Genomic DNA, 25,119 nt, shown 5'->3' with positions numbered 1-25,119 from the left:
GAGCGCAGGCTCAGTAGTTGTGGCACACGAGCTTAGTTGCTCCGAGGCATGTGGGATCTTCCCGGACCAGGGCTTGCATTGGCAGGCGGATTCTCAACCACTGGACCTCCAGGGAAGCACCCAGTGTTGTCATTTAATGACTAAATTACTATTACTCTTATATAGCTACACCAAGTACTTCTAGGGACATATGAAGCAGAGGAGTCATTAACTGAAGGCACAGGAAACTGCTCTGAGGATCTTTGAAGATCCTGTGCACAGGACTAAGATTCCTGCATTCTCCAGGAGGCTCTGCCCATAGTGTGGCTTTCCTGAGGGCATCTGGTGGATACTCTTGTCTTTGCCTCTCTACCAGTTCTTTCTTTTCACTCAGAAGATGGGATTGGATAGGGCAACTTGGACCTACAATCTAGTAGGGATTTTGTCTGTTATCCTTTCTCACTCTGGAAATCTGGGTGAAAATTATCTACTTGACTCTGCCAATTTAATGGCTCCTGTTACCAGTAATGAAGAGTCTTTATTTAACTTTTAATGAGTAGGAACTAGTTACACCACACACACACACACAACTTAATAGAGAGTAAAATATAATTTTGGCTTTCTGTCATAAGATTTGAGAAGAGTAGATGTAGTATAAGTAAAAATTTTGGTTTTCTGTTTAAAATAATTTTATGAGAAAAAAAGGAGTGTACTTAAGATTCTTAAGAGAAATCAAATTAAAATGTTTAATTTATTTGAATATTTAAAATAAGGTTGCCATAAATTAAATTTGCCATTGATTTCTGCTGTACATCTTTTTTAGGATGTATTTATAATAAGTATATTTACTATGATATACAATAATATAATAATTATGTAAATTAAAAGAAGTATTTAAGAAAATTTACTCCTTTGCCTTTTAAATCAATTTCAAATAAAGTTAATTTTTTTTTTTTTTTTTTTTTTTTTTGCGGTATGCGGGCCTCTCACTGCTGTGGCCTCTCCCGTTGCGGAGCACAGGCTCCGGACGCGCAGGCTCAGCGGCCATGGCTCACGGGCCCAGCCACTCCGTGGCATGTGGGATCTTCCCGGACTGGGGCACGACCCCGTGTCCCCTGCATTGGCAGGTGGACTCTCAACCACTGCGCCACCAGGGAAGCCCCTTTTTTTTTATTTAATTGAAAAAATTTTTGTTTGACATGATGAAGAGGTTAATCAGTGACAGTTTCCGCTTCATACGTCAGTTGAGAGGGAAAGATTCAGCAAAATGAGAATTAGAACTGACAGATGTGCAGTAAACCAGTGATTGATTCAGCTGTATGTTATCAGTACTTGATCTCTCTTGAGCTTGTGTGTGATGTTAGAATGTATTTCTTAGCAGTAAATATTTTAATATCTTTAATTGATAGCCATTCAGGACTTTGAAGCTCATTTCTTAGCAGCATCACAGAATCAAGGGTCTAAATAGCCTTATTTTATTTGTAAGAAGAACATAATATCTTATAGTGTTTATTAGTCAGTAACTTAAAATTTAAAAACATAATGGAAAGAGACTTAGAGTTTTGACTCTTAAGTTGATCCAGCCTTCAAATGTACTTGTCCATTTGTGAAAGTTCTCCTTTTACGAGTTTCTTTCTTACAGTCAAATAAATGTTTGTTTGATAGTGGAACACCATATTTTATAGTGCAGTGTCACTAAAGGGAGAATATTTTGCTGCCGTGGAGTTTTTTCTGTTTTCTTTTTCCAAGGCACAATGCTTGGTGGAAGAATTGTCTGAAGGCAGGATGACCAGAAGCAGTGACTGGCTAGCTGTTCACTCATTTTAGTCATGCTGAATCTTCTCATACGCCCATAAGGGAGATGTGTCAATTGATTAATGGGCCAGAGTATTCTATACTTCTAATAGAGGAGAATAAGCTTCTATTCAAGCAGTTCCGTAAGCCTTCAATTTCAAACAGGCACATAATTAAAGTAATCATACAGCTCACTGAGTTTAGAGTTCCATACTGTGATGCAAGACTTCCTGTTTGGTGTTTAAAAGCAGTGTGGAGCTGTTGTATCAGAAGCACTGGGCTTGGAATCAACTGTCCTAAGTTCTAGCCTTGGCTCTTCTACTCTCTGACAGTATCAAATGATAAGGCTTATTTTAAAGAATCTTGAAAACTGTAAAAATTTCAACAAGAGGAGATTAATTAAATGTATTATGGAACATCAAGATAATTGAAATACTATGCTGCCATTCTCATGGCATTTCAGAGATGATCATGATACACTGTATGTTAAAAAATTAGTTTACAAAACAGTTATTATAGTGTAATCCTTTTTTTCTTATAAAATATCATTTCCCATCAAAAAACCAAACAGTATGTGTGTGTTTAATCTGAAAATTATGTTTTTTTTGCCTAGAATATACAGAATAATTTAAATATTATTTATTTAGATAGCTGAAGATAGCTTGCTGAAATGTAAAGTTGGAACTCTGGTGGTTCCTGTGGATTTTATATATTTTTACTGTATTTATCCTTTGTATTTATTGGTAATATTGAGTATTTACCACATTTTCAGAGCTATTGTATCTTTTTCTGTGGGAAGAAATGAATATTTGGCCACAGATGGTTTTCATTTTTTTAGTATGAGGCATGTGCACTGACAGCCTTTGAAACTTTATGCTGTATAAAATGCAGGTGCTTTTATTGTTTACAGAAATCCCTAATCCTTGTTTGAAATTTATTAAATAGTGTGCCATCTGTAAGCCTTCCCAAATTCCATACATTAATTAGCCTTTAAAGTAAGGTTACCTTTTATCTAACTTTTAGTATAAACTCTTCCATCTGGGAACCTTCTCTTTTATGTGTTTGTTCAGCGTTCTGTGTACTTAAGCACTCTAGTATTAAGTATTAATTATGGATACTGGCATTCCAAGTAACAATGAAGATCACTGAGAGTAACAGTAGTTTGAACAAAGTGGCATTGTCCAGAGAATAGTTTGAAATTGATGAATAATCAGTCCATCGTGGCTTTGCCACCTCTGTTTGTGTGTGTGTGTGTGTGTGTGTATTTAGCATTATTGAAGAGTGGGATAGTTATTCCACAGGGAAACTTTATAAGTTTGGTAGATGGTTATATAAGTCAGTATTCTTGTGAAGTTTCAGTTAAAAAAGAAAAAAAAAAGGAAAAAATACTCCTCTTGACATCTCATATAATGTTTCTTTTCCTTGTGGATTCTGATTGCTTGGCTGGCTTTGGTATACCTCTGTTTCTAGCAAATGTAGTATGGGGTGGGAATTGTGTTGTTATTTCAAAAGAAATCAGTATTATTTAATTGTATTTACCAATCTGAGTAAGCATTATTAAACACCCACAGTAAAATGTTTATTTTTTTAAAGTCCTTTACAAAACAGAGAACTCAGTAATTCAGTCATCTGTATTCTTACAATAATAAATTTAATATTATTTGGTGCTTTTTATGGACTTTTGCTACCTCACCATCTCTCCCAAATAAATTAGACTAAAATTAAAACAAATAGGTTCCACACCTTAGTTCAGAAAATATGACAAAAATAATTTTGCTCAGTAAGTTTTGATTATGGTAGCTATTGTGGGTCATATTACATAGTTTTGGTTTCCAGGGTATAAAATCTAGGTGGCGAGAGAGAGAGTCAACATTTTTGAGACGGTTGAGACCATTAGAGTGTTCAGGTGTATCTTCCAAATTATATGGGCATAAGAAATTCAGATAATATAAAAACTCCGAGTGGTTTATCATAGTTAGAGTTTGGACGGTCCTTAATATTAGCTTAGTAGAGGAGACAGCATTCCAAATTGGAACAAACAGTATGAATAAAGGAACGAGTTAGGTGTGTATGAAGATCATGGAGTAGCCTTAAATGTTAAGTTTGGAGGGTGTGGTGTGAATAGTTGTGGGGATAGAGAAGTAGGGGGTGGTCACATTATGGAAGATCTTGAAAGCAAAGGTGGGTAGCTAGAATGCATGACTAGCTTGCTTTTGCAATGGAATAGCAAGATTAAAATGTTTTTAGGGGAAGGAAGTTACCTTAGAAATGGTAGACAGAAGGAGCCTGAAGCCAATTAAAGTAGTTAGGAGGCCATTGTAGTAGTCTAGAGATGAGTTAATGAGTGCCTGCATTAGGAGAATGGCAGTGGAAATAGAAAGGAATGACAGAGACACTTTCACTGGAAGAAACTTGGTCATTAGTATATCCTCAATACATATTTAGTGAGTAAGTGGGAGGTTGAGAGAGGGAGTAAATTTAGACAATGAAAGAAAAATAGGTTACTGGTCACATCTTCCATTATATCCTGAGAGATACCACTGATATAAAATGAATAGATTTTTTAAAAAATAGAGGGAGATAATGAGTTCAGTTTGCACATAGTGAATTTCAAGTGATGGTAACTACAAGTAGAAGTGGCCTTATAGGTAATTGGATATATGGTTCTGAAAAATAGTCAATTAATTCAGGGCCTGTGATATTGATTAAAGGTGTCTGTATATATACATACATATATATGTAGTGTTTCTAAAGGGAAAATTGGAAGATCAATAAATAAGCCTTAGAAAACACCAGAAGAAAACGTTTAACAGGTTTTAGAAGGCCTTATTTAATCATTTGATTTCAATTTACTTTGAGTAATATTTTTTAAAACAACCAGTAACCTGTGTTTTGAACAATTTGTTAAAAGATAATTGTAAAAATCAGTATATTCTTAACTGATCTGATCCTAAAATCCAAATATTTTGATTCACTGTAACTTTTCCTAGATTGCTGTGCTAAGGAGACAGCAACGTATGATAAAAAATCGAGAGTCAGCTTGTCAGTCCCGCAAGAAGAAGAAAGAATACATGCTAGGGTTAGAGGCAAGGTTAAAGGCTGCCCTTCTGGAGAATGAGAAGCTGAAGAAAGAGAACGGATCCCTGAAGCGGCAGCTGGATGAAGTTGTATCAGAGGTGAGTGATGGTTGTGATACAGCCAGGATAATGGGTTAAAGTGTTCTTTTTTTCTGATAAATCAATTGGAAATTTTACATTTTAAGTTAAATTGTGTAAAATAATAGTACTAGGAAAAGGCAGGCACGATAAACCCCAAAACATTTGTAGTAAGGATAAAGTATTGGAAAGAGGAGGTTTTGAATTGTACCTCACAAGCTGTATACAAAAGTTGTCTTCTTTTCCTGGGTTTCTCCTCACTTATTACCATAGCACTCTCTTGTTTTTTTTTTGACTAAATGAATCATATTGAGGCTCCTAAATAGTCCCACTAGGTCTTCCCTTTTAAAAAAGAAAACAATACAAAATAAAAACTTGTTAATGTTTTCTTGGTCTACATGACCACTATTATGTTTTCTATTTTGTTGCCATGCTGGTCCCAGCAAGGTTAATCTTCTCCTCAGTTCTGTTGATGAAATCTGCTGCTTCCAGGGTTTCCTACTGCAGTGCTGTCCTGAACCAAATTGATGCCTCTGCCTACTGAGTGGGGCTTCTTAATATTGCTCTTTCTATCTTTCCTTGAGCATATGGGAATATTCCATTATGTTACTGAAAACAATGATTTAATAGGGAGACAAACCACAGAAGTATCTTAGGATTCTCTGAAGATCCATAAAATTATAAAAATTGTTGAATTCTTTCCCTTTGGGTGAGGATGCCTCTGCCACAGGGTGGCTGCTATGTTTCTTCTCTCCTGCTACTCTCCTTTTCTCTCTCTCTGGAAGGTTCTGCTCTAGTCTTTTGGAAAGTACTATTTCCTCACATTTGCGTTTTGTTTTTTTGTTTAAGTATTCACATAACTGGTGAAGAGGAGAGTTGTTGTCTCAGATGTTGCTTTTTGTGAGATTGATGTGTAGTTCAATTGTATTTCATATGGTCCTTTTCTTTAGAACCAGAGGCTTAAAGTTCCCAGTCCGAAGCGAAGAGCTATCTGTGTGATGATAGTTTTGGCATTTGTAATACTGAACTATGGACCCATGAGGTAAGTGTATAGATATTTATTTTGGATACTAATGCTAAAAATTTAAATTCTTGTTATTTATTATTCTAGCTCTAGTCATAAGCTAGGGAAAAATGGATTTGTTTTGTTCTTCACCTAGGTCTGGCAGAAAGTTCATGTTTTTTAATGAAGAAAGCCTTAAGTTATTCAACAGATCACTGACGAAGCAGAATAATGAACTGATTAGGATCATGGGCATTGAAATTAGACTGCCTGAGTTCAAATCCTATCTCCTCCACTTAGTAACTTTGTTGTCTTAGGCAAGTTACTTAATCTCTCTATGCCTCAGTTACTTACTTTTAAAATGTGTTTATAAGAATAATATTACCTACCTCAGTACTATGATACTTGAGTATCAGAGATTATAAGGCACTTGGGTGGCTTCCTCCCTAGCTATAAAATAAGTAGGTAGAGCAATAATTCTCAGTTTCTTCTTTAGTAGATTTGGAATGTGAATCAGTATAAATATTTTAAGGATCTAGCTGAACTTGGTTCAGGTTTCCAGCTAAATCACAGCTAAGAAATGCTGCTTTTGTGTTGGAGTCATAGAGTACTAGAATTCAAAGGGATCTTAGAAATCATCTTTTTCAGACTCCCACTAACCATGGCACACTCAACACATGAACAAAATCAGCATCCTAGGTGTTGGGGAGTCAAGAGTAGTTAGACAGGGGCCGTGCCTTTAAAGATGTCGTGATCCAGCTGGAGGAGAGACATGTAAAAGGATGACTACAGGATAATGTGATGAATGTCATAACATCAGTATGAACAAAGTACTAAAAGAATATAAATGAGAATATGGATTCCTTGAGGAGAAGGTTCATGTCATATTGATAGATGCTCAAAACATTTTTTTGTTGAATGACAGAATGGTAAGGGACATCCCATAGAGGAAGCTGAATCTTAAAGTGTGATGACAGTCTGCCAGGTGGAAAGTATGGGAAAGGCATGCCAAGCAGAGGGAGCAGCATGATAAAAGGCACAATTATGAAATGGCCTGACATTTTCAGAAAAAAAAATGAAAAATTCAGTGCATTTTTATATATGTGGGAGTGTGTATGAGGAAATATGGCTAGCAGTATAAGTGGGGGCCAGATAATGAAGGGCCTTGTTTGCTGCTATATACAGTGCTACTATAAACCAGGCATTCCTGAGTTTTTAGGCAGAGGGTAACATAATCAGTTTTGTATCTTAGGAAGATGACTCTGAGGGTGGTATTGAGAATGGATTGGATGGAGGAGAAACTATTGGCAGAGACAGCATTAGGAGGCTGTTGGTGTATTTAAGGTAATAGATGAGAGCCTGAACTTAGACTATGGTGATGGAAAGGATGGACTATCTCAGGGTACATCTCTGAGATAGACTCTGTGGGATTTGATGACGAATACAGTGTGGAACATGAGGAAGAAAAGAGAGAAATTAAACATAATTCCAAAATTTCTGTCTTGAAGGACTGAATGGTGATGCTGTAATAGGAGGTAGCCAACATAGAAAGATGAATAGTTTTATGATGGAAGACAATGGTTTTTATTAGTAGTATGGGAAATTTGAGATAGTGACTAGATATTGGGAATTACCATGATAGATGGGTAGATAGACAAACAGAGATGTTAGTGGAATAGCTGAGATTATCCAAGGAGAAAAATAGAGGAAGAAGAGTAATAAGAATCTGAGGGAATCAGCATGAGCAGTAGATTGACTCAGGAAAAGAAACTTAGAGTGAATAGGGTTAGGGACAGAATGAGAAGAGAATGGTTTTCTGAAGCTAAGGATGAAAAGAGTTTTAAGAGGGGCTTGAGCAGTGACATCACATGCTGAGGGCTTGAGAGAGGCAGAAAGCTGAGACAGGAACATTGAATTTGGTAATTAGCAGGTCAGTAGTAATCTTGGAAAGCAGATTTATTAGGGAGAGGAGCGAAATCTATATTAAAATTAGTTGAGAACTGAAATAAGTTGAATTAATCTCTTTTATTAATAAAACTTTATTATAAAGATTTTCAGACAGAGAAATTAGAGGAAAATAGTATAATGAACCCCCTTTTTCACATGTTTGATGGGCAAACTAGGTCACTCCCATTTTATTCCTATGTAGTTGGTTTCTAAAAAATAAAATATAGATCTCGTATTGGACTTTTGTTATTGTTTGGTGTTAGCACAATTCCCCAGAGCATTTGATACCTCATCATGGAGCCCCAGAGACCTATCTACTTTTTAATTAGTTCACTAAGGCAACTCAGTGAAAAGAAGGCATAATTCTGAGTTGACTTATTTTTGAAAGTCCACACTATATTAGACAAGTTACATAGAATATGCTGAAGAGATACCTGGAGTAAGCCTTTGAATTATTAAAAAATTATTTTACTACTTTATTCATTATTTACTCTTGACATTTTACCCATATTTTTCATATTAAAATTATTTTGTCATTTTAATTTTTGTATTTGAGGACTGGGACTTCTTTATTCATGAAGATCTATCTCTTGATTAATAAAGGAGAAAAGAGACATGCTAATCAAAACTTTGTCATCCTGACTTAGGAACTTGAAAATAATTAAATTCCTTGAATAAAGTGAATCAGATTACTGTGGAGTGAATACAGAGTCACTAACAGCTCTCAAAATGAAGCGTTTTATACTGGGACCCTCAGTACCAGAGGGGGCTTCATGGGTGTAGGCCATTTGTTAGAACTTCTCCAGCTACACTCATTTCTTCCTTCCAAAGTCTCTTTTATATAATGACTTTTCCCACTGACTTTCCTCTGTGACTTTTGCCACAGCCATTGAGGATAACAGAGCCATAGGTTTCAATTATTATCTTATATTTAAATACCAGTTTTTAAAGGTGACCATTAGTAGTTATACCCTGAAGATTCTTTTATCATTACAGAGGCTGCTACTTTTCCTTCTCCTTTTGAATGCTCTTTGGACTACCTGGAACCCCAGGGCTCTACACTTTGAGAACTGCTGCCATAATTAATTTAACCATTTTCCTATTAATGGGCATTTAAATTATTTCCATACACACACACACACACACACACACACGGTATTGTTTACATACATGGAGTCTGTATTGTGTGTGTGTGTGGAGAGAGAGAGAGTAGTAGACTGGAGTTAGAAGGCATGAATATCTGAAATTGTAATAGATTCTGCCAAATTGCCTTCCAAAAAGACTGTCCCAGTTTACACTCCCACCAGCAAGTGAAAGGAAGATCCATTTCTCTACACCTTTCCTAACATGGATATTGTAAGTGTTTTTTAATATTTACCTATCTTCTGGATCAAAAATGTTATCTTAACATTTTTGCAGCCACAGTGGCCTCCTTGCTCTTCCTCAAACACACTAATGATGTTCCTGCTTCAGTTTCTTCACATTTATTATCCCTACTGCCTGGAATGCTCTTCCTCCAGTGGCCTTCCTTCAAGTGTTAGCTCAAATGCCACCTCAATGAGACTGTCCTGGACTGCCTTCTCTAAATTGCCACCCCTGCTCCTGCCACCACACTTCCTATTCTCTTTTTTCTTTTCTCCATAGTACCTCTTGTCTTCTAGTATACTGTATAATTTATTTATTTATTTTCTTTATTTCCTTGCAGAGATTTTCATCTGTTTTTTGTTTTACAGTGCTTAGAACAGAGCCTGGCACATAGTGGTCTCTCAATAAATATTTTTGGTATGAATGAATATGTTCCCCCTACCCTCACCCCCCATTAGGAGTAAGTTATTTTTTGATAAGTCTTTAGCTAGTTGTATTTCTCTTTTAAAAGGATTACTTGTAATCTTGACCAAAAAATCTTTTCTTTTGGTATGAGTTGCTGTAAACCTACTTGCATGTATTAAATATGTATCTAGTGTTTATTGACAAGTAAGCTGCTTGCCATACTCTGCATATATTTACTAATTCCTATTTTTGTACGTTTATGTACACCATTCCTAAACTGAAAGAACTTCCTTCTGTCTTTCAACTTATGTTTTAGTCTCTCCCCACTGACATTCTTGATATTGTTTTATTCAACTGCTTCTCACCAGTTATCAATTTGTTACATTTTCTTCCACTTGTTGAAGTTGTGTTTTGTGCTGTTACTGTTTCTTATGCATATTTTGTCACAGGTATAAAGTCTTAGATCATGTTGTCTAGTTCTTTAATTTTGTCCTGTAGAGACAAGACAGTGTTCATCCCAGAGGAGATACACAGTTATGTGTGTTCATTTGCTATTTCTCAAAAGCTGTGTGCTTTTAGTTCCTCGTTTCTTATCTAGGCTATATGAGGTACTCATTATTTATTCAGTCAGACATACAGCAAATATTTTTAGAGGACTATTGTTTGCCAGGTACTGAGCAAGGAGCCAGGAATGCAAACATGAATAAAAGTCTAGTAAGAGAAGCACATATGTAAACAACTGTGGTATGAAAAAGAATTATGTAGATGTTGTATAAAGATAGGGGCATATTCTTTTTTTTTTAATATATATATTAAAATATTTATTTATTTATTTGGTTGCACTGGGTCTTAGTTGCAGCAGGCCGCTCCGTAGTTGCGGCTCGCGGGCTCCTTCGTTGTGGCATGCGAACTCTTAGTTGCGGTATGCATGTGGGATCTAGTTCCCTGGCCAGGGATCGAACCCAGACCCACTGCATTGGGAACGCAGAGTCTTACCCACTGCACCACCAGGGAATTCCCAATAGGGGCATATTGTTGAAGGAACATCAGTGACTCTGATGATGGTAGTCACAGAGGCTTTATGGAGTAGCATTTGATGAACGAATAAAGAGAATGTAATTATGCTTCAGGAAATGAGGGTGGTATTGGGGACGTCTTGCTGTGAAAGCTCTCATAAGTCAACAGAGATTTGAAAAATAAGACAGGAACAAAAAATTTTTAATGAATTAATGATCTTCACTGATGGCTGAGGTGATGGGTGTATCATGGGTTGGGTCTTATTTCCATGAGCAAGTAGATTGATCCATTATGGATGGAGGAGATAATAGTCTCAATTTATTAATAAAGGTTTGTGTTTAAAAAAATTAGATGGACAGTACAAAAAGGAGAATTAAGAATGGGAGAAAGTTTAAATACTTGAAAATACTGAGCAACAACCTAAGGAAATCTGTGTCTGTCTCTGTGTGAAGGCTTTAGGAACAGAAAGCCAAGAAGTAGTGGGAATATTAGGAACTGTTCAGACTTTGAAAACATGTTAAAAGGCTTAGATTGAAGAAAAGCAACAAAGAGAAGAGCTAGAAGGAATGAAGAAATATCAAAATGTCTTAACAAGTTGGAATATCTCCAGATACCAAGAAGGAAATAGGAAAGAAACTGGCTATGAAACTCATAAAAAGCAGGAACTATTTCTTCTGGAGAAAATTTGACACAGTGAAATATCAAAGCTCAGAGAGCAACAATGTTTGAAAGACTGAAATCTACCCCTGAACCAAATGTTGGGAATGGAGATGTTGCATCATGTATATTATTCAGAAGCATTTCTTAATTGACCTCATTGTTTGCAGTCTTTTCACTGCAAAACCAATGATCTTCTCGGACCTGGGAATCTGCCAGAGGAGCGGGAAATCCCCAGTTGAACCTTATTAGTACCACCTGGAAGATATTTAGTGAACAACTTCCACATCCGTGGCCTTGCATATCTATAAAGCAAGCATTATGTTTTCATTGGTGCAGAAACTGCATAGGCTTCTAAATAATAGATTGTGAGTTCTAACTCAGCTCTTCTCAGGTACTACAAAACTAAGTCTGGCCAGACAAATAGACATTTTAATCAGAGATTTTGAAAGCATTTTAAATTTAGGAGCCTAAAGTCTTTCAGAAGAGATCACATTACCATAGTAGTGTTGTTAATGTTGTTTCAGATGTTCAATGTAGAATTGAACTTTTGTGCCTTACTGGTATGGGTCCAAGTGAGAAAACATATAACACACATTTGCCAAATATAGGTATGCCTTAAGAAACATTTCCTGAAGGCACTTGGTGATGAAATGTAAATACATCTAAAGTAAGAGAGTTTTGTCAAAGTAATGTGTAGCAAAACTGACTAGTTTGGAGAGTTTGGGGTTACTGAATAATCATCACACAGAAAAAGAAAATAAACTAAGTAGACTTAAAAGGGTTAATTTTTCTGACCTTATTGATATTGTGTGGATGGTAAAGAAGGCATCTAGCTATTTTTGGCACAGGATTCAAAGAACTGGCCTACTCTGGGTGGTCTATAAAAATAGTAACTCTAGGCAGCAGGGAATGGCTAAACAGGACAAATGTGAATTGGTAGGAAACCCTCTTCTTACTTACTACTCATTGGGATTGATTCTATGATTATTAGTCATATTTTATAGTTGTAGAACCTGAAATTTAACCCAGATCTCTTTTTAAGAAATGACCATTGAAAACTCTGCCTTTTATAAAGAATTTTTTTTTTCCTACCATTCTTCAAGAAACCTTAAGGACTTCTGTTTTGGGCAGTATGGTGGGCTAGAGGTACAGAGAAACTTCGCATTTTAGTACACCGGAAAATGCTGGATTAAAAAACAAATCAAAACTCTTTGATTTCATGGCTGAACTGAGGAAAAGGAAGCACTTCTCAGAGGCCAGAATATTAAGGTAACATAAATCCATAATGGTAAGCTAACATTGGAAGTGGTGCTTGTCCTAGAGTTATTTCCTCATCCTTTTGTCCTAGCATCTGGGAAGAGGAAAGAAAGCTCTGGATCCAAACAAGGTGAGAAGTCACAACTGAAGCCCTCCTACCCCCACCCAAGTAAAGCTGGAACTTCCAAAGAATGACATTCTTGGTTGCTAAAAGAGAAAAAAGTAGATTGCCATACCACATAGGGAGAGTGTTGGTAAGTACCTATCTTGGTATTGGCTTTGAGTAGAGGAGAAATAAAGAAAGATTTTCTCTTTACCACAAGCCCTAACTCATGCAGTTTGAGCCTGAATTTACACTACTTGTGTGGCCCCAAAAAAAACCAAGACAAAAATTTAGTTTAAGCGGTCCTGTGTTGGTGGTACTGCTAGTCTCCTGGCAGAATCAAATGTAAATCCTTCTCAGAGAAAGGCACTTTAAACAGACGTCTAAAAAACTGCCAAAGGTAGGGTTCCAACTGAACATGAATCCACGTCCTCTCACCTCCCCCCAATTATTAAACACACCAGGAAACAGGCCACCATGAATAAGAGTTAGAGGAAATAAACTACAGAATAAAACTCTGAAAGACTACAGATATTTGAATTAACAGATACTAGAGGTAAAATAAATATGTTAAATAAAAGAGGGAATTGAAGTATGATGAAAGAACAAAAGACTATAAGAATTAATCAGGACATTATGAAAAAGAACCTGGAAATGTGATAATTAAAAAGTTGACATTAGAAAAACAATGCACAGGTTAAAACAAAAAATTAGGCACATTTGAAGAAAGAAATAGTAAATGGGAAGATGGATCTGAAGAAATTATACAGAATGTAACACAGAGAGACATAGAGATGGAAAACTTGAGAGATATTAAGAGACACTAACCATAACTATGGGGTTACACTACAGTAACTTAGTAATCAAAGTAACATCACCAGTCATGAGGCATACTGACATCTTGTACCTCCTGATGTGATGCACTGAAAAGGGCACAACATCACTTCTGTGACATTCTTGCCAAAATGGCATAACCTGGGTTTTACCATGAAGAAACATCAGATAAAGCCAGATTGAGGGGGACATTAAAGTATTTTTGTAATCTTCAAAAGTGTCAAGGTATTAAGGAAGAAGGAAAATAACCTCAAAGAAGATTTGAGATAACAGAAATGAAGAGCCAACAACAACAAAAATAATAAATGTGAATGAAACTTTTAAAAAAGTTGATGGTATAAAACATTAACAATGTCTAGTTTGTAAGGTTAAAACAAATCAAGATGGAAGTATAGTATTCCCCCCTTACGCTTGGGGGATATATTCCAAGACCGCATGGATGGTATCAAACTCTATATATACTATGTTTTTTCTATACGTACATACCCATGATAAAGTTTAATTTATAGATTAGTCACAGTAAGAGGTTAACAACAGTAACTAGTAATAAAAAAACAATTATAACAATATACTGTAATAAAAGTTATGTGAATGTGACCTCTTTCTCTCTCAAAATAGACAAATTTAATGTCAAAATAGTACAAATTTAATGTCTTTTCCGTCTTAACTAAGCACTTATACACTGTGGCCATAACTTCTGCAGCTAGAGATGTGATGATAAAACTAGTACAAATTTCTTTTTCCTTCTTCACAATTTCATGGATAGAAGATTTGTTCTTACCGTAGATCTTAGCAACCTCAGCATATGATTTTTTTCCTTTCCATATTAAGTAGAGGACTTTACCTTTTCACTTAAAGGAAGAACTTTGCGGCTTCTCTTTGGCATATACAGATTGCCAGCATCTCTACTCTTGCACTTTGGGGCCATTATTAAGTAAAATAAGGGTTACTTGAACACAAACACTGCAATACTGATACTGCGACAGTCAACCTAGTAACTGAGATGGCTGCTAAGTGACTAAACCAGTGGGATACACTAAACAAAGGGATGATTGACATCTTGAAAGGGTGGGACTGAGCAGGACAGTGCGAGACTTCATCATGCTACTCAGAATAGTGCACAATTTAAAATTTAAGAATTGTTTATTTCTGGAATTTTTCATTTAATATTTTTAGTATGTGGTTGATCACAGGTAAATGAAACCGTGGAAAGTGATACCACAGGTAAAGGGGGACTACTATAACTTCTGGACAATAACATTGGATAAATTGTGAGGGGTGTGACTGAGCTTAAAGCACTCAAAGTTTCTATTGTTTGGGAAGTAAGTAAAGATAATGACTATGTTTAGACTTGTTAAATTAATTGGCATTTTAAAGTTTTGAGGGGTAACATCTAACAAAATATAATTAGAATATATCATTTCAAAACCTATTAGAAGTAGTATTGTGGAATGAGGTGGACAGATTCAGTCAAAAAGATGGCATGAAGAGAGAAATAAAGAAACAGCCAGATTATGAAAGCACAGAATATTGTAGTAGAAATAAATCTAGAATATTATCTGTAATCACAATAAATGGAAATGTACTGACCCGTGCATTTAGAAGGCAAAGATTGTCAGACTGGATGCGGGAGAAAAGCAAAATTCAACTTCATGCTGTTTATAAGAGAAACACCTAAAAGCATAAAGCTACAGAAAAGTAGAAGATCAAAGGATGGAGAAGCAAACAGTAGCTAAAAGAAAGCTGGAGTTACTCTATTAATATCAGATACATATACTTTAAGGAGAAAAGTATCATTAGACCTAGTCACTCCATGCTGATTTAAAAGTATAGTTTATCAGGAAGGTATAATAATTCTAAATTAGTATGCTCCTAATAATATAGTTTGGAAACGATAACTGATGGACCTACAGGTGAAAATTGACATTCTGCTGCCATAATGGGAAATTTTAGCATACCTCTCTCAGTAATTGATAGACCACATAGACAAGAAAATCTGCAAGGATACAGAAGATTTGATTATTGTCATTAAATTTGATCTAGTGGCTGTATGTATATATACGGCATCTATCAACACATAGTTTTCCAACCATATATGAAAGTGTTAAAAATTACTCTGTACTAGGTCATAAAGGAAATATCAGCAAGTTTCAAAAACTACATATGGACTACATTCACTGTTAGTGCAATTAAGCTAGAAATCAATAACAAAAAGATGCAACTAAGAACTCCTATACTACTAAAAATTAAAAGGCACAGTTCTAAATAACCCATAGATCAAAGAAGTCATAATGAAATTTGGTTTTAAATTATGGTATTAAAATGCTATTTATCAGACCTTGTAGAAAGTACCATACTGTGCGGGAAAAGCAAATTGCAGAAAAATATGTACAGTATGATTACATTTATAGAAAGTTCAGATCAGAAAAACTGTACATTATGAATGCATGTGCATAAATGGTATAGCTATAAAGAAAAGCAGGGGAATTGTTATTACAGATTTCAAAAGTGGCGTTGAGCAAGTTCAGCTCACCCCTAGGCTGGGCTAAGTATTTCTTGGTGTTCCCAAATTATCCTGTATACATATAATAGAATGTATCATATTTTACTAATTATTTGTTGGTGTATCTGTCTTCATCACTATAGACTCCTTTTTCCTTTTTTTTTTTTTTTTTTAATTCTTAGTGGTGCTTACTTTATTGAGATTCCACAGTTTCCCATGGACCATTCTTTTTTTTTTGGCCTCACTGAGCAGCTTGTGGGATCTTAGTTCCCCAATGAGGGATCGAACCTGGGCCCTGGCAGTGAAAGTGCTGAGTCCTAACCACTGGACCGCCACGGAATTCCCTCCTTTTTTTTTTTTTTTTTTTGAGAATAGAAGTTCTGCCTTATTCCTTTTTTTATATATTCTCAGCATCTAGCATAGTGTATGTAGTACATGGTAGACACATGTTGCACTGAATTGCAAAGAAGGTTTTTATCATGGTGACAGAGAGGGAAGGGCATTCCAAGCAGAGGCAATATTCTGAACAAATGCTTAGAGAGGTGAAAGAAGATAGCTTTTACCCACAGTAAGAAGCAGTCACAGATGGCTAGAGCTTACCTTGCTTTTAGATTGAGCTTGACGTGTTGTAGCTACTTGATAAATATTTGTTGGATGATGGTTGAGTGACTAAATGAATGAATGATTGAATGTTAATGAGCATAGAATGTATGGTGGGAAATGGTAAACAATTGGGCTGAAAGGGTAGGCTGTGTTCAGGTCACATAGGCCATCATGTTCACTCTAAAGGAGAACAGCATGAAACAGTGACTAGTGCAAGGAAATGTCATAGTGAGCACCAAGTAATGTGGTGTATGTTGTGAGTGTTGTACTGAGAAGAGGGAGATAAATGGAGAGAGTTATTATAAGGAAAGACTTCACAGAGGAGAGTAGAATTAAAGATTTATAAGGAGAGAAGGAGAGAAGGACATTCCAAGGGAAGTTTATGGCACATGACAGTAACCAAGGTATAATACAGAAATGGAAAAAAAGTTGTCCCCCCTCTTAAAAGAATAAAAATGGCAAAAAAAATTTTTTTTCGAGGCCTGGGTCTCCTATGACTGGTTCCATTTTCTTTATGTTTTTCTGATTGTACATTTTCTAAGATACCTTAATTTTCATAGCTGTTCTCTTTATCTCGTTACTACTACTTTCTGCACTATAAATGTAGTTTCTTCTAGTCATTTTTCAGACACTAAACCTTCTAACAGACGTTGAAATTGGATAGGGTACAGTATAAATGGTTATTACATTTAAATTTTATGAGGTTGAGAAAGATATTTTCTTTGTTAGGGAGAGGACTTAATCTTTAGAATTTCCTCTTCTGGGTTCGTACTTAACTCAGTGGTCAAAGTTCATACCTGATGTTCATACCAAAGGCATAGTTTTTCATTACTTCTCTATGCTGTGCTTCTGTTTGATTTTTAAGTTTTGTTGTTGTTTTAAGTTTGCACTTCATCACTGTTTTGACATTAGGTAAGTTTAACTTGCTCCCAGGCCCCAAGGATTGATGTAAATCTCAGACTTGTACAGATATGAAGGAAATACAGTGAGGTAGGGGAAATGAGCAGTGTTCATTTTAGACACTGGTGAAAATATTTCTTCGTGGAGGGAAGCTGAATTTATTTAAGAAATGAGGGGGAAATAAGGGAAGAAAAAGGGAAAATAGATTAATTTCGATAGAAATAAAGGAATTTCTGAAAGATTCTGTTATGAACATAAAGTTTAACCAGCAACAAACTGTGTTAAAAATAATTCCTTCTTTATAAAACAAGGTGATTAAGAGCTAGTTGGGAAAACATCAGTCTAAATGCTACTTGCAATTTGTTGTTTATTATCAGCTTTGTTACGTTCTGAGTTTTGTTGATTGTTGAGTATAGTAGGGCTACAGTTTTTATCATAGAAGTTTGTCTGATGTTTTGCTAATTTTCCTTTTCTCCTTAACAGTTTGGATGACTTTTTGGTAAATTCTCTCATAGTGGTTTTCAACCTTTCCTGTACATAATCACTACGAAATCTTAAAAAGAGAGCTAACTGAGCGCTACCCCAAACCTATGGAATCTAGTGAGATGGGTCTAAATCATTTATTTTTATTTTTAAAATTTATTTATTCATTTATTTTATTTTTGGCTGCACTGGGTCTTCGTTGCTGTGTGTGGGCTTTCTCTAGTTGCAGCGAGTGGGGGCTACTCTTCATTGTGGTGTGCGGGCTTCTCATTGCGGTGGCTTTTCTTGTTGTGGAGCATGGGCTCTAGGTGCACGGGCTTCAGTAGTTGTGGCACGTGGGCTTAGTAGTTGCAGCACACGGGCTCAGTAGTTGCGGCACACGGGCTTAGTAGTTGCAGCGCATGGGCTTAGTTGCTCCATGGCATGTGGGATCTTCCTGGACCAGGGATCGAACCCATGTCCCCTGCATTGGCAGGCAAATTCTTAACCACTGTGCCACCAGAAAAGTCCTTAGATCATTTATTTTTAAACAAAGTATTTTTCTTTAGGTGATCCTGAGGTATGTCCAGGGTTGAAAACTACTGTGTATAGTTTTATATTTCTTTCTATACATTGACCCCTATGGTAATTGTAAGAGCACTTATCCATTAAATTAGAAGATAATATATATAAGAGAAATTTTATTAAATCTCTAGACAGATGCTTGTATAGTCATAGGTTTGTATTATATAATTGAGGAAATTTATGGACCTGTGTTTTGGACAGAACAGGAATCATAACAGAACCCTGTGAGAGGAACTTCTTCCTGACACATAGGACTTCAGTATATAGATTCCTTTGTTACATTTTTCCCTTTCTACTATTTAAAAAGTCACTATAACCATTCTCCTTTTCTGCAAATAATAAGGCAACATCCAGAGGTGGTTTTAAATATATTAGGTGTTAAAAAAAATTAACAAGTGTTTGAAATTGATAATACTTTTCCCTTGTTTGTTCTGGTTGGGTGCTGTCCCCTCACAAGAACCAGAATCTTTACAGTTTGAGACATCAGACTTGGATGAGGAAGGGCAAATTGTACTACTTAAGGACCAGCTACTCTGTGGTTTTCTTATGAGACTATGTTATAGGGGAAAGGTAACCACAGAGAATATGGTTTTGAATTTGAGTGGCCTGGAACTGGTTAGAAATAAAATGTCTCTAATTCCAATATTCTCCAAGTTTGTCAGCTTTTCATTATTTTTATGGGAAGAATTCTAGCTTTTTATCCTGAGATGAGCCTGTCCCCAAATCTGGCTTCAATTTTTTTTTCCTTATTCAATTGCTGAGCACACTTTGCTGTATGATATCACTATTGGCTGTAAGTTAAAAGTTACTGTATAACTTAAATGTCAGACTTCAAACCACCAAGTATACATGGTTTTGTTCAGCCAGGTTTTTAAATGAAATCTAATTCAAGTTTTTGGCTAAAAGTGCTTTCCACAGTTATCAAAGTGACACATAAACTGAAGAAATACATCTAAGTACCAGGTGTTATTGAATCTGGGGTTGCAGAGAGGTAGCAGAGCTAAGGGCAGTTCTTTTCCCAAATAGTCTAATTTACTCATGTTCTTCAAAAAAGTATCTGTGCAAAGTAATTGGTTCTCTTTTCTTCTAGCCCCTGTGGATTTCATCCTTTAAAAAAATGGCTTAGAGTCTATCAGTAGTGAAGAGCTGAGTTTTGAGGGCATGGAAAATTCTGTTGATGATTTTCTTTAGTTTTGGCTTTCCTGAGTTATATATAGGGAGGCTTATGAGGAGTATCACAGTGGCTTTATCATGTATCACTTGGCTACTTCCCCCTCAGACTTGACTTGTTACAGTGAAGGGAAAAGCAGTTGAAATCAGAAACGTACATCCTTTGTTAACTTCCTTCTTTACCTTGAATAAGTCACTATGTCACTTTCAAAGATAAAAGGAGATAATGTGGTAACTTCTGCTGCTTCTGTCTTGTGAGAGGACATCAGTGAGAGACTAGGGCAGATGAGAAAACTGTCAGTTTATGTTGGTTACTTTGATATTTTCTTTACAGATCTTTAACGTAAAACAAGGACTAGTGGATGGTTTGTCTGAAATAGCTTTCTGAAACACTATTTTCAGTACTGAGCTGTGCAAAACATAAATAATAGAGGAATACACAGCTTTACTTTTGTAATAAGTGAAGGTCTAGCCTAATATTAAGGTAGTATAATAACTTTGAAACTTTTGATTTTTCAAAATATATGTGTAATTATTTATTGCTTCTAGGCAGTTAGCCTTTAATGTCTTATTTTCTCCAGATTTGACCTGTTCTGTCATTTCAGTAAGCATTTGAAACATATTTTAAGGGTTATTCTACAGATTTTTTTTTTTTTTTTTTTTTTTTTTTTTTTTTTGGCGGTATGCGGGCCTCTCACTGTTGTGGCCTCTCCCGTTGCGGAGCACAGGCTCCGACGCACAGGCTCAGTGGCCATGGCTCACGGGCCCAGCCGCCCCGCGGCATGTGGGATCTTCCCGGACCAGGGCATGAACCCGCGTCCGCTGCATCGGCAGGCGGACTCCCAACCACCGCGCCACCAGGGAAGCCCTACAGATTGTTTCTAACAGAGTTATGGCTAGTATAGCATGAACTGTGTGTGCTGTGCATCTAGACTTCATGGTGTCTGTGTTGTGAACATAAGCAAGCATTGATGTCTTATGTTCCCAGGCAGTTTGTCACAATCCATGAGCTCTGAGGAGCTAATATTGGGGAATCACAGATACTCTGTATGCCTTATATGGCTTTCTATCTCAACTCTTTTACTGGAATTCTCAATAAAACCGCATTACTTGCTTTCATTTTTCCTTCTCCCCCCTTTTTTTTTTGTGTGATGTGAATTTGAAAATGAGAGATAAATGGAAATAAGACCATTGGAAAAAAGATGATGAATAAAAAAGTGAAGACAGTTTCAAAATAATCTGAGTTTGGCTGTATGTTGATACCACCTGTGCTTGGTTGGTAAAGGTAGCAGTTTTTGTGTGTTTTGTTGTGTTAAGCTTTTATTTATCAAACATTTGCTCTGCACCAAGTACTAGTCTAAGCACTTTATATAAATTAATTCCTCCTGGAACTCTAAGGTAAGTGGTATTATCTCCATTACAGATGAGGAAACTGAAGTCACATCTAACATTTGGCAGAGCTAGGGTTCACAGTCTGCCTTTGGAGCCCTTGTGTTAATCATTAATAGAACAACAGCAATCCATGTAGAGAAAAAGTTGGTATTTACAGATAGAGGAGTTAGGACTCTATCCAATAACTTTACCCATTTTCCTAAAGCTTAAGATTGGATGTGAAAGGAGAAAATATATATTTTATGGGTTGATGGGATTGGTGGGAATATAACAGAAGAGATTGCACTCAAATTTACAGGCATCTTTTTGACATTGAGAATGAGTAGAGTGTGCCTTTCTCAAGTGAGAGGATACCAAAGAGTTGTTTGCACACAAACTTTTTGTATTAAACATTGACTCATTGACTTCAGCAATTTAATAACTATAGTGTATTGGTTATTTACTGCTGTGTAGCAAACCATCCCAAAACTTAAAGGCTTAAAACAATAACAGTCAGTTACTTTGCTGAAACATGTGCAGTTTGGGAAATTCAACGTCTCAGTAGAAACAGTGCTGCTTTGCTCCATGGAGTGTCAACGGGGTTGGCTCAGGATGGTGGACCTACTTTCGAGCTGGCTCACTCATCAGGCCAGCAGGTTGGTGCTGGCCTGAGCTGGGACCTGAGCCAGGGCCATTGGCTAGAGGGTCTCGGTTTTTTTTCATTTGGGCCTCTCCACAAGTTGCTTGGCCTTCCTCAGAGTATAGTGGCTGGGTTCCAAGACTGATCATCGCCTGTTAGAAGAGTGCTTGCTTTATAATTTTTCACTGAATGGATGAAAGAATCTCAGGTTGTTTTCTTGCTCTTGTTGGCTCACTTGGCAAACTGCCACTGTAAAAAGTACGTGTTTCTTCTCAGGGTCTGGTAATCCCTGGTTCTGAGAACTGCTATTTAGAGGATTAAAAAGAAAAAAAAAACATTTCAACTATTGATCTATTTCTTCCTTCAGTCAAATTTCTGTTTCTAGTAAATTATGCCGATTTACTACAAAGTCTGCAAAAATCATCTGTGAACCATTCAATAAACAGAGAAAAATAGCTTTTTTAAGATTTGGAGAACTCCCTGTCTTTAGCCTCAGTTGCAATGAAAATTAACATAATTTCCTGTTCCTGGATCTGGTATAATAATGAGTTTACCACCTGCTGTTCTTGAGTTGTGGGTTAGTTTCCCTAAAATAAAGATCTGGATTTTTTCTCCTGGCATGAGGCAGAATGTTAAATAAAATTCATTTATTTGTTATTTAAAAAAAAAAAGAATGCCTTCTATGGGTTAAGCATTGTCCTCGAACAAAACAGGTCTCTGTACCTACAGGGACATACAGACAATAAACATAATAAGTGAAATAATAGAACAAAGGGATAAAATATAGTAGGGTAAATGGTTTTACAAACGTGAGAGTGGTTGTTGGAATTGTAGTTTTAAATAGTGATCACTATAAAGTAGACATTTGAACCAAGGTTTAAAGGTGATAAATAGCCATATGGATATACGGAGGAAGAGCATTCCAGACAGAGGGAACAACCAGTACAAAGGCGCCAGGGTGGAAGTGTGCTTTGCATGTTCAAGGAAAAGCAAGTGGGTCAGTGTGGTTGGACTAAAGTGAGCAAGGGGGAGAGTAGTAGGAGATGATGCCAGAGAGATACGGTGGAGGGGTTAAATTTAGTGAGGCCTTGGTCATTGTAAGGATTTGGGCTTTTACCATGATAGAAATGAAGAGCCATCTGAAGGTTTTGAGCAGAGGAGTGACATAGTAATCTGACCTAGATGTTAAAGCAATCCTTCCAGTTGCTATGTTGAGAATAGCCTGAACCTGGCAGGCAGGAAGACAAGCTGTGCCACTAACTGCTGTGTCATCTGTGGGACACATAGCACTTTCCGATTTATAAAGCATGTTCACATCCATCGTTTCATTTGAATCTTCGAAAAACCCTGTGAAATATTTATTTTTCCTATTTTACATTTGAGGAATTGGAGGTTCAGTGAAGTTAACCGACTTTCCCAGAGCGACTCAATTGGAGAGTCTCATAGCCACACGTTGAATCCATATCTCTTGACTCCAAATTTTGTGTTCTTTCCTGTATTCCACCTTAAAACCTGAGGATTTTCATGCTCTTTCCAGCTTAAAGTGATTTCACTTTTTCATGTGCAGTTCTCAGGAAGAGGAATAGCAGCATATGGATATCTTTTGGGGATGGGAACCAGTAAGATTCTTAACTGCTGAGATGGCTTGAACTTAAAATTGACCAACTTGTACCATAAGGAAACAGGTTTGCAAAGGGAAGAATAGATTTGGAGATTTGCCATTTTTTGTTCAGCTACTTGGTATGAAAATTGGGTATCTGAAATCATATCTTAAGGATTAAGTTGGCTTCATAAATAATCTAAAACAGTTGTTGGCTTTTAGAATTTCATAAATGAAAAAGTAAAGTAACAATTCTTATAATACTTTTTCCAGACTTTTGGGGAAGTTGAAATTACTTGTGTTTTATTAATCTGTGCTTTTCAGGCCCATTGACCCACAGCATGAGCAAGGTTTATTGGTGTAATGATTATTCGAAGGCTTAAAACTGTTGTGATTCTTGCAGGGTAGCATGTTTCTGGTCATAGAGACTTCTATTTTAAAAAATATTTATTAGTTTATTTAAAAATACTGAATAGAATCTGATTTAAGCTAATCATGAAAAGTGATTAGATTGCCATATTAATATGATCTATAAACAGTTACTCATTATACTAATTCTTATTGTGACTCTGAGTCATCTCCTTGTGTTCTTGGAAATATATTTTTCCCAAAATTAACAAAAAGGGACATTGAATGATATAAAACACTCATGCCAAGGATCTAAAAGTTCATATCAACAGTAATTTTCTCATACTCTTTTGTACATTTGGCCATTATAAGGACTGTCAAATTCCTTTCTTAATATTTGTGTTGTCCAAATTGTACTAAGACAGTCTTGAATTCTGGCAGTAAAATAAAACTCCTTTATGTCTTTCAGATATTAATAAAAACAAGGGAAATGTAAATTTGCAGTTATTTAGATGGTTAAAATTAGTTTCTATAGGTCATTTCATAGGTTCAAGCATATATAGTTGTTTTGAGCTGAATTGGACAGTCAGCTTCTCTGTAATTTAGCTTGAGAAATTTCATTACACTTTATTTTTTTAGAAATTTCATTTTAAGACTTTAAAAAAAATTTGCAAGGAATTGGGACCAAATGGCAACAACAACTAAAAACAAAAAAGTGAAAAACTTTAAAAGATTCTTTCTAAAATTAATATATTGCCTTTTCAAAATACTTCCTGGCCCAATGGGTAGATAATAAAATTGAGACTTATAGACTGTTTGGATCCTTATTTTTGCCTCTTCTCTGACCCACTTCCTTGTTTAAAATGCTTTGTTGACTCTGTATAATAAAAGTGTTGTGAAGATCCTTTTTGTGGAGTCCATTGAATGAGATCTGAGTGAGTCCTCAGGCTAAAAAAAGGTAAAAGTTACTAAAGTAGCGGTAAACATATATTGTCATTACACTGTAATAATCATTACTCACGTGGGCAGTGGGAAAAAATAGCGATCACTTATGAGCCAAACCAATCAACATTAAAACTGATTCCTAGGAAGTGTAGCTACTAAGTGATTATAGCACAGTCCAGTTACAGATGGAATAACCTAAACTGATAGTTAAACTCAAGGCATTTGCTTGCAACAGTCACAAATTGTGAATCAAAATGCCAGTTTTCACAGTGGTAATAAAATCATGAAAAGAACAATGATTAGTAGAAGAGCTCTTTGAAAACTTCCAAGTACTAATGATTGTGAACTCTTGTAATTTACTCCATAAATCATCCATAAACCACATAAATAATTTTTTAAAAATATTTATTTATTTTTGACTGAGTTGGGTTTTTGTTGCTGCGCGTGGACTTTCTCTAGTTGTGGTGAGCAGG

The 25,119-nt window shown here is 36.0% G+C and overlaps 1 protein-coding gene across 6 annotated transcripts in view; it reads left to right on the top strand.

Annotated features, from left to right (window-relative positions):
* Positions 1–25,119, top strand: part of ATF6 (activating transcription factor 6) — a 220,152-nt gene that overhangs the window by 39,971 nt on the left and 155,062 nt on the right. For 5 of the 6 annotated variants that reach the window (XM_033855948.2, XM_073805156.1, XM_033855941.2 and 2 more), the window contains 3 exons: positions 4,764–4,949; positions 5,879–5,970; positions 12,674–12,712. In XM_033855948.2, the coding sequence (XP_033711839.1) occupies positions 4,764–4,949; positions 5,879–5,970; positions 12,674–12,712 (317 nt within the window). The remainder of the gene's footprint in view (positions 1–4,763; positions 4,950–5,878; positions 5,971–12,673; positions 12,713–25,119) is intronic. The other variant, XM_073805161.1, reaches the window with a different exon arrangement.

The sequence above is a fragment of the Tursiops truncatus genome, chromosome 1, assembly GCF_011762595.2.
Source record: "Tursiops truncatus isolate mTurTru1 chromosome 1, mTurTru1.mat.Y, whole genome shotgun sequence".
Taxonomy (NCBI): Eukaryota; Metazoa; Chordata; class Mammalia; order Artiodactyla; family Delphinidae; genus Tursiops; species Tursiops truncatus.
This window is presented reverse-complemented; position numbering and strand designations above follow the sequence as displayed.